Genomic DNA, 9,412 nt, shown 5'->3' with positions numbered 1-9,412 from the left:
AATTTTTTGAAATTTGAAATAGTTGACACGTAATTGCCAACGTGAATGAGAGAATGGGGTTCTTCATTCCACACAACTCAAATCTTCAGTTTCTAGCTTTTGGTGTTTACATGCGGTCGCCAAGATCAAGCATGAAACGCGAAAGAGTTTTAAGATTGGAATAAATATTGGAGCCATCCAACACTTTTATTGCAACCAAGATTTTCGTCTTTATAAATTGTTGACTTTCTGCACGTAAAGCTCGTCTGTGAGATACTATCGCGTGATACGAGTTACTAGAAACCGCCAGTCAGTATAATCAATCCGCATGCTATGGTACCACATCCACATGGCCGTGCTCCAGTTCCACACAAAAACTTTTCCTCGTATGGGTTACCAGTGAGGAAGCTCTTTTGCGAAGTCTTAAATTTTCTACTATCCGAAGACGTCTAAATCATGAACACAAGCAATAATGGTGAATATTATCCCATCAATCACGCCGACTCAACCAGCTAAATTGAAGGTGAAGCAGCAAATGTTTTAAAAGAAATTATTGCAATGAGATGAAACAAAGCTTTGCCGACTCAATAAATTCCAAGCCATAAAGCTTTGCCGACTCAATAAATTCCAAGCCATACAAATACGATACGTAAAAAGGTAGTACAACATAATAATAAATGAAAACTAGTAACTGAAATTCCGTTATTACCACTTGAGTGATAGACTATCGGTCTGAAGAAAGTTCATAAGGATGGAGGATAATTGGACTACTTTTTATTGTAGTATTGCAGAGCAAATGCAGCTCCCAAGATCAACAAGGGTAGCAGAAACTGTAAAAGTTTTACCACAAGTCCAGAAGATTGTTCAGCGGGAGCAGCTGCTTGAGGAGGAAGCTTGTAATTTGGCTGTGCCGGTATGGTGGACGTGTCAACCTTGCCTACATAGTATTTTTCCATCTGCTCCCTCGCGGAATCGCTGTGCCCCACATCATTAAAATCATCTGTTGCATCTTTTTCTGCAAGATTTTCAACCAAAAATTCTAATTACCACACAAAAAAACGTTCGCATACTCTAACCAGTAAAGAAACAACAGTAGGAAAGCTAATAGATAAATTCTCTAGCTGAAGTCTACAATCTTACCGACTGCTAATAGCAAGACTTCATCGCCTCCAGGGTGTTCCTCCAAGAAAGGGGTCACATCATAAACCTGTGGTAAGCGGTTTAAAATATACTAGATAGTTAGCGAAGCAGGTAAAAATTTATGCAGGTAGATGAAGATAAAAGTAAAAGTGAACCATCTAAATTACCAGATGGAAGAATTCACTAAAATCTCTGTTGATTTTCTGTATGATCAACATAACAACAAAGAGAAGGACCTTATAGCTAGGAACCAAATTAAAAAGCATACGTAGGTCAGTATATTCACTACTGGAAGCAAGTGTCCTTATCTTTATAACCCCTTCCTACTGTGAAACAAATATAAGAGTACAGAAACTGACCAGTGAGGAGGCCCAGCTAATTCTTTCCTGACCAATGACCAAAAATGTCTTTGTAAAACTGTTTAGTTCTGCAGCTGCTGGGAAGGGGCAGCAGTTGATCTTAAAAATTTCCTATTTGCATACCCATTTGAACAAGATCAGCTGATTCTCCTGCCCAGCTCGGCACGTGATAGATTCACATACTTTTTTTTTTCATTGTTCTGACGTCCTGAAAGTTGCCTGTAGTGCAACAATTGTTTCCCACACCACCAGAGATTACAATTGTTTTCTCTGATTAGCAAGAGTTATTTCAAACAAAAACAACTTTCCTAAGTCAACCCCGCAAGTCCACTACTCGCCATGCTACCAATCTAACTATACATAATAACAACCAAATCGCTCATCTTTTACAGTTCCACTTCCAATCTGACACATTTTCCTTTAACCGTTCAGAGTTATACAATCACATACTTAATCTTCACTACCTTAGAACCAGCAAGTGTAGAGCAACACCAATGAACTATCTTGATCTAGTGGAAGAAATTAATTAATTGCCCTGCTTTAAATGTGTTTACCACATACAACGCAATTCCTCCTCAATACAAATTAGTACTGCAGGCCTCCTCCTCCATCCCATCCTATCCTAATTAATTTTCCAGTGATCAAATTCTATTAACACCAAAAACAGACACACCAACTACACAGAAAACACAATGTGCAATTCAGTCCTCCACACAACAATACCATTTAACACTTAACCACCATATTTTAGCAATAATTATACCTTCATATTGCTTGAATTCTCCTTTATACTTTCAATTAGATCTGTAAACTTTCATCCATTCAATGCAGATAATGCAAAAAGTAACTCCTTTAATACAAAAAAAGGGCGGCAGCACAAGGCTTTTCCTTTAACCAAAAGATAAATCACAAATCACAAATCAACCCAGAAACTGAAACAATTCCAGATGCAAGGACAACAAAAAATAAAAGGACAATCAAAAAGGATTTTTTTTTTTTTAAAGACCACAAATCTGACCTTTCCAGAGATTATGATCCAACAATCTTTCTTGTGGTTGTGCTTTGCCACCTCATCGAAGAGATAAACTTCAGAGTTTGAACCCATTCCTGCAGCTGCCTCCGTTGATCACAAAGTCAACCCCAAACCAAAATAATAATAATAATAATAATAAGAAACCCAACAAAAACCAAACAAAATAACACACAAAAAACACATAGATTGGATCCATAGACAAACTAAAAAGGTTGAAGAAATCCACTTACAGAGAACAGAAGAAGAAGATGATGGGGTTTGAAGCACAGTTCCTCCTTTGAAATAGTAAGAAGTTTTAGCTGTCTTTAAAATGCTGACCTTCAGACTCAGAGTTGTGGCTGGCACACTATGTGCTTTGGGTCAAGTGATAACCGAGATCCATACTTCGTATTTTAATTGATCCACCAACCAAAGATCTTTTAACCTTCTCTATTTGCCCTATTATTGCTCTTGTCAAAATTTTACACCCTTCTCCAATTTGGTCCAACTTGGCTGGCTATCTTTCAATAATGTTTTTGATGATTTTTCATTTTCCCAACAATTTTCATCTCATTTGTATCTTTTAGTTGTAATTGTATTCATTTTTTAGGAATAAGATTCTCTCTCTTTATTACTATAAATAAAGGCGTAATAAGATGAAAAATCATCACCACGCAATCATCAAGTTCTCTCTTCTCTTTGTCCTTGCCACCCACCATCTCCTTTTTTTTTTCCCTCAGTAAAATAGGCCAACACCATGGTCAGTATTTTTTTGGGCAATTTATATTCATCAAATTTAGCAATGCTTTTAAATTATAAATTTTGCACCATTTTGCCCTACACTTAATTTGGTTTCGAGCACTTTAAACCTTTAACTTGTCGCAATTTTCTCTGTACTGTTAATTTTGCCAATTTTCTGTTAGAAGTAGACAATTGTGAAATCGAAAGTTTATAAAGTAGAATAAGGTCCAAAATTCCGGGGCATTGCTAAAATATTTCTTACAGATCATTAAGCTGTTTTTTTTTTGTTTTTATTGAAATTTCATTTTATTTCAGTAAACTATAATGGTCATTGCACTTAGCACATGACTATTAAAATTTTGCAATTTAATGTCTCTTACTTACTTTTTTTATTTATTTATTAAAAGAGGGTTAATTAGTGGCAAGCTACAATTATCTACCTCTTTTGAGCTTAGAAAGACTATGGAGAATTTAATCATGTCCATGACTATAGTCAAGCAGACTCATTACAGCAGAGCATCAAACCTGGAACCTCCCATATTTTTATGTTTATTGGAGAGCCGCAGGCTGCACCTTTACTATTGGGCCACTTACTATGGTTATGTCTCTTACTTACTCCGTTACACCCAAATATAATACAAAAATATAATCACCCTCCATTATTATAATTTTTATGTGAAACTTGTGTTTTTCTTTAAGAATCTAATTATAAATTTAGTTTAGTAGAATATTTTATAACTTCGGTGGGGTTAAATAGAAAAGGCTTTTTAGCCAAAATGGTCCTTGAGATTTGCCTAATTCCTCACTTTGGTCCCTGAGATTTGAAATCAATAGAAGTGGTACTGAGATTGTCCACCATCAATCATTTTGGTCATTCGGTGACAAATTATGTTAAATAAGAATCAAAATGATAAAATTACCCTCAATATAATGAACAGTAGCCAAAATGATTTGACAAAAATTGAGGGTATTTTTGTCATTTTATTCTTATTTTATGAAGATTTTTCGTGGAATGACCAAAATGATTGATTGTGGAAAAACTCAGGAACCAATTATATCGATTTCAAATCTCAAGGACCAAAGTGAGGAATTGTGCAAATTTTAGGGACCATTTTGATTAAAAAAACAATAGAACATAAAACAAAATTGACATTGATGTAGCAACCATTTAGTAGAGTAGCCCAATTACCTCCATTCCCACCATTTAGACCATCTCTAATCTTTGGCCTAAAACCTAAAATTTATAGCCCAGAAAATTTAGGTTTTAACCTAGAAATAGTTTTTCTACTCCAACCTTTCTAGCCTGAAATTTTAGCCCCAGATTATTAAAAAATGAATTTAGGCTTTTTTTTTAAATTAACTTTGAAAAAAAATGTAGACTATCATAAATTAATTTTATGAATATTTTAACCCAAAAATATTTAAATTCCGATAAACATTGATAAATCACTAAACCGACACATGAAACTTATGAAACACTATAGAAGAATATGAAACAGAAGATAGAGATATATAAACACAAGACACATGAGCAAAACACATGGTTTTGGAAGATGGTAGAAAGAAAAATTGGAAGAATTATAAGAGAAAAGTGAGTTTTGTCCCATAACCATAACCATAGGGCCATGCCTCTCCATAGACCTTAGTACCAATTAGGTAATGGTTCATAAATGTGAGCAAAAGCTCATGTCACAGACTCTATTCTTTCAGTTGTTTGGGGGTTACACTGACCACCTTTGCTTTAATTGGCTTGATTTGGTAGGTGAGTCCCCAACAATCACAAATGAACAATAAATTGACATACCAAGTTTGGGCCAATCAAAGCTTACTGGGTACTTACTTAGGGCTCCTGCTTTCAGAATTCAGATTGTGACAATCAATTTTAGATTTAAAATATGTATAAGGGCACGATCATTGTCACAGTCTGTCCCGAATAACTAATTTTCGATGACGCGAAATGACAATTTTACCCTTGGATGTTAAGTGTATGGTGTGATTTAAGTTGGATTTGGACCCATTTATTATTTTCCCTAAGTTTTTGGACCCAATTGGAAGTAAGGGAATTGTTGGTTTTGATTGGTGGCTTTTGGACCACACACTTACCTTCTCTCTCTTTCTATCCTGTGGACTTCTCTCTCTCTCTCCCTCTCGGTTCACACACTCTCTCTCTCTTCGAACTCATACGGACACACATAAACAAACCCAAAATCTACACGGATCGAAGGTTTTGAGGTCTCCAGTGTGTTCCTAGGATCCTTACAAGTCGAGTGGTACCCATTTTCAGCAAGGAAACCTTCGAGAAACCCTAGTTTGAAAGAGAGCCGTGGGTGTACAGTACACCAAACCAGTTCGTGGAGGTTTCAAGCCGTTCTAAGGCTTAAAAGGTAATCTCTTAGTCCTCTTGCTTGTTTTGGCATAAATTGGAATGATTTTGGATGTCATAAAACCCCGAAAAGTGGATTTTCGACTTGGGCACTATTCATCAACTTTTAAACCCTTAAGTTTTTGTGAATTTTAGGACCACAGTGAGCTCAAGGAGGTCCTCACAATGCTCGGAGTGCATCGTTGGTAGGATTTGGACCACGTGAAGCTCGAAAACAGAGCTTTGCAAAGGTTGCCGGAGTTCAAAGACTTCTCCAACGTAATTTCACGTGAATCGAGGCGTGAAAGAGGTATAACGCAACTCTTTACCTCCTAAACTTGATTTTGATGGTAATTGCATGAAAAATGGTGCATAAATGAGCTAGATTAAGAAGTTGGAAAATTTGCCCAGTTTCTAGCGCCGGCGACGGTTGCCAGAGCTGGAGGTAGGAGATGGAAGAATATTCCGTTAAGTCTGACGGAATATTCTCACGGCATCAGTTAGTTGGACAATTTCCGTTGGGTTTTAACGGAATATTTCAAGGAATATTCCTTACGGCAGTTAGGGAATCCGTCAGGATTCCCTGCATGTGCTGGCGCGTTTTGCGATGCATCTGCCGACGCATGGCGACGCGTGGGAGGTCCAAAAATATTTCTAAAAATTTTGGGATGATCGTGAGGTTGTGTAGGTCACGTTGGTATATTCATATACCCATTTTGAGCTTTGTATGAGAAGTTATTAGATAGTTTTGTCTATGTGCTTTAAAAAAACATTTTTATAGTTAATTCGCATATAGATGAGGCTTATCCCGAGGAGGCGTGTATCTACGGGCAACTCGGGGGTTACGACCCGTTGGCATATCAGTGAGTGGGCTTTTGTTTTCAGTATATACTTATATACTTGATATATTTCCCAGAAATGCATTTTTAGGAAAGTATGCTTTGAAATAATATGCCAAATGCTTTTATATTCTGAATATGCATTTCATGGTTGCATATATATATATATATATATATATATATATATATATATATATTTATATATATTTATATATATATATATATATATATATGTATATATATGGTGCTGTTGAGGCACATGTAAGTTCAGGTAAGTTACGTTTGGTTATGTGAATAATCGATGATGTGATATGTGATTGAATAATGTTGAGCTCATAAAACTGCACTTGGGGTGATTGTGATTTAGCCAGAGATATAAAGTACAAGCCTGTTTATTTACAAGCCTGTTTATTTACTTACTCCGTTACACCCAAATATAATACAAAAATATAATCACCCTCCATTATTATAATTTTTATGTGAAACTTGTGTTTTTCTTTAAGAATCTAATTATAAATTTAGTTTAGTAGAATATTTTATAACTTCGGTGAGGTTAAATAGAAAATGGTTTTTAGCCAAAATGGTCCTTGAGATTTGCCTAATTACTCACTTTGGTCCCTAAGATTTGAAATCAATAGAAGTGGTCCTGAGATTGTCCACCATCAATCATTTTGGTCATTCGGTGACAAATTATGTTAAATAAGAATCAAAATGACAAAATTACCTTCAATATAATGAACAATAGCCAAAATGATTTGACCAAAATTGAGGGTATTTTTGTCATTTTATTCTTATTTTATGGAGATTTTTCGTGGAATGACCAAAATGATTGATTGTGGAAAAACTCAGGAACCAATTCTATCGATTTTAAATCTCAAGGACCAAAGTGAGGAATTATGCAAATTTTAGGGACCATTTTGATTAAAAAACCAATAGAACATAAAACAAAATTGACATTGATGTAGCAACCATTTAGTAGAGTAGCCCAATTACCTCCATTCCCACCATTTAGACCATCTCTAACCTTTGGTCTAAAACCTAAAATTTATAGCCCAGAAAATTTAGGTTTTAACCTAGAAATAGTTTTTCTACTCCAACCTTTCTAACCTGAAATTATAGCCCCAGATTATTAAAGAATGAATTTAGGCTATTTTTTTTAAATTAACTTTAAAAAAATGTAGACTATCCTAAATTAATTTTATGAATATTTTAACCCAAAAATATTTAAATTCCGATAAACATTGAAAAATTACTAAACCGACACATGAAACTTATGAAACACTATAGAAGAATATGAAACACAAGATAGAGATATATAAACACAAGACACATGAGCAAAACACATGGTTTTGGAAGATGGTAGAAAGAAAAATTGGAAGAATTATAAGAGAAAAGTGAGTTTTGTCCCATAACTATAACCATAGGGCCATGCCTCTCCATCGACCTTAGTACCAATTAGGTAATGGTTCATAAATGTGAGCAAAAGCTCATGTCACAGACTCTATTCTTTCAGTTGTTTGGGGGTTACACTTACCACCTATGCTTTAATTGGTTTGATTTGGTAGGTGAGTCCCCAACAATCACGAATGAACAATAAATTGACATGCCAAGTTTGGGCCAATCAAAGCTTACTGGGTACTTACTTAGGGCTCCTACTTTCAGAATTCAGATTGTGACAATCAATTTTAGATTTAAAAGATGTATAAGGGCACGATCATTGTCACAGTCTGTCCCGAATAACTAATTTTTTATGACGCGAAATGACAATTTTACCCTTGGATGTTAAGTGTATGGTGTGATTTAAGTTGGATTTGGACCCATTTATTATTTTCCCTAAGTTTTTGGACCCAATTGGAAGTAAGGGAATTATTGGTTTTGATTGGTGGCTTTTGGACCACACACATACCTTATCTCTCTTTTTATCCTGTGGACTTCTCTCTATCTCCCTCTCGGTTCACACACTTTCTCTCTCTTTGAACTCATACGAACACACACAAACAAACCCAAAATTTACACGGATCAAAGGTTTTGAGGTCTCCAGTGTGTTCCTAGGATCCTTACGAGTTGAGTGGTACCCATTTTCAGTAAGGAAACCTTCGAGAAACCCTAGTTTGAAAGAGAGCCATAGGTGTACAGTACACCAAACCAGTTCGTGGAGGTTTCAAGCCGTTCTAAGGCTCAAAAGGTAATCTCTTAGTCCTGTTGCTTGTTTTGGCATAAATTGGAATGATTTTGGACATCATAAAACCTCGAAAAGTGGATCTTCGACTTGGGCACTATTCATCAACTTTTAAACCCTTGAGTTTTTGTGAATTTTAGGACCACAGTGAGCTCAAGGAAGTCCTCACAATGCTCGGAGTGCATCTTTGGTAGGATTTGGACCATGGGAAGCTCGAAAACGGAGCTTTGCAAAGGTCGCCGGAGTTCGAGGACTTCTCCAACGTAATTTCACATCGAGGCGTGAAAGAGGTATAACGCAATTCTCTACCTCCTAAACTTCATTTTGATGGTAATTGCATGAAAAATGGTGCATAAATGAGCTAGATTAAGAAGTTGGAAAATTTGCCCAGTTTCCGGCGCCGGCGACGGTTGCCAGAGCTAGAGGTAGGAGATGGAAGAATATTCCGTTAAGTCTGATGGAATATTCTCACGGCATCAGTTAGTTGGATAGTTTCCGTTGGGTTTTAACGGAATATTTCGAGGAATATTCCTTACGGCAGTTAGGGAATCCGTCAGGATTCCCTGCGCGTGGTGGAGTGTCTTGCCATGCACCTGCCGGTGCATGGAGGCACGTGGGAGGTCCAAAAATATTTCTAAAAATTTTGGGGATGATCGTGAGGTTGTGTAGGTCACGTTGGTATATTTATATACCCATTTTGAGCTTTGTATGAGAAGTTATTAGATAGTTTTGTCTATGTGCTTTAAAAAAATATTTTTATAGTTAATTCGCATATAGGTGAGGCTTATCCCGAGGAGGAGC

The 9,412-nt window shown here is 36.1% G+C and overlaps 1 protein-coding gene and 1 long non-coding RNA gene across 5 annotated transcripts; one reads left to right on the top strand and one right to left on the bottom strand.

Moving 5' to 3' along the window:
• Positions 1 to 449: 449 nt before the first annotated feature.
• Positions 450 to 2,909, bottom strand: LOC126629665 (cytochrome b5-like). 2 transcript variants are annotated; one of them, XM_050299763.1, is made up of 4 exons: positions 2,742 to 2,909; positions 2,497 to 2,591; positions 1,120 to 1,186; positions 450 to 994 (listed from the first exon to the last, which is right to left on the bottom strand). In XM_050299763.1, exons 2-4 carry the CDS (start codon positions 2,581 to 2,583, stop codon positions 747 to 749), a joined length of 402 nt encoding a protein of 133 aa, XP_050155720.1. In that variant the 5' UTR covers positions 2,584 to 2,591; positions 2,742 to 2,909; the 3' UTR covers positions 450 to 746. The 2 variants fall into 2 exon arrangements, with proteins under 2 accessions (XP_050155720.1, XP_050155727.1); XM_050299770.1 differs by having other exon boundaries at positions 2,497 to 2,595; positions 2,742 to 2,907.
• Positions 2,910 to 5,131: 2,222 nt separating this feature from the next.
• LOC126626589 (uncharacterized) lies at positions 5,132 to 9,412 on the top strand. 3 transcript variants are annotated; one of them, XR_007624730.1, is made up of 6 exons: positions 5,132 to 5,615; positions 5,750 to 5,903; positions 6,390 to 6,456; positions 8,518 to 8,617; positions 8,752 to 8,901; positions 9,389 to 9,412. It is a non-coding gene; the product is annotated as an uncharacterized LOC126626589 (long non-coding RNA). The 3 variants fall into 3 exon arrangements; XR_007624731.1 differs by having other exon boundaries at positions 6,375 to 6,456; XR_007624732.1 differs by lacking the exon at positions 6,390 to 6,456.

This window comes from Malus sylvestris, chromosome 1 (genome assembly GCF_916048215.2).
Source record: "Malus sylvestris chromosome 1, drMalSylv7.2, whole genome shotgun sequence".
NCBI lineage: Eukaryota > Viridiplantae > Streptophyta > Magnoliopsida > Rosales > Rosaceae > Malus > Malus sylvestris.
Note: the sequence above shows the minus strand (reverse complement) of the source record. Positions and strands in the feature narration are given on the sequence as shown.

What these genes read in the sequence shown, in the direction of transcription:
- LOC126629665 (XM_050299763.1), bottom strand. Translation starts at nt 2,583, where the DNA reads ATGGGTTCAAACTCTGAAGTTTATCTCTTCGATGAGGTGGCAAAGCAC. An exon ending in GGATCATAATCTCTGGAAAG is followed by an intron (nt 1,187 to 2,496) that starts GTCAGATTTGTG and finishes CGCTTACCACAG; the next exon opens with GTTTATGATGTGACCCCTTT. An exon ending in AGTCTTGCTATTAGCAGTCG is followed by an intron (nt 995 to 1,119) that starts GTAAGATTGTAG and finishes AAAATCTTGCAG; the next exon opens with AAAAAGATGCAACAGATGAT.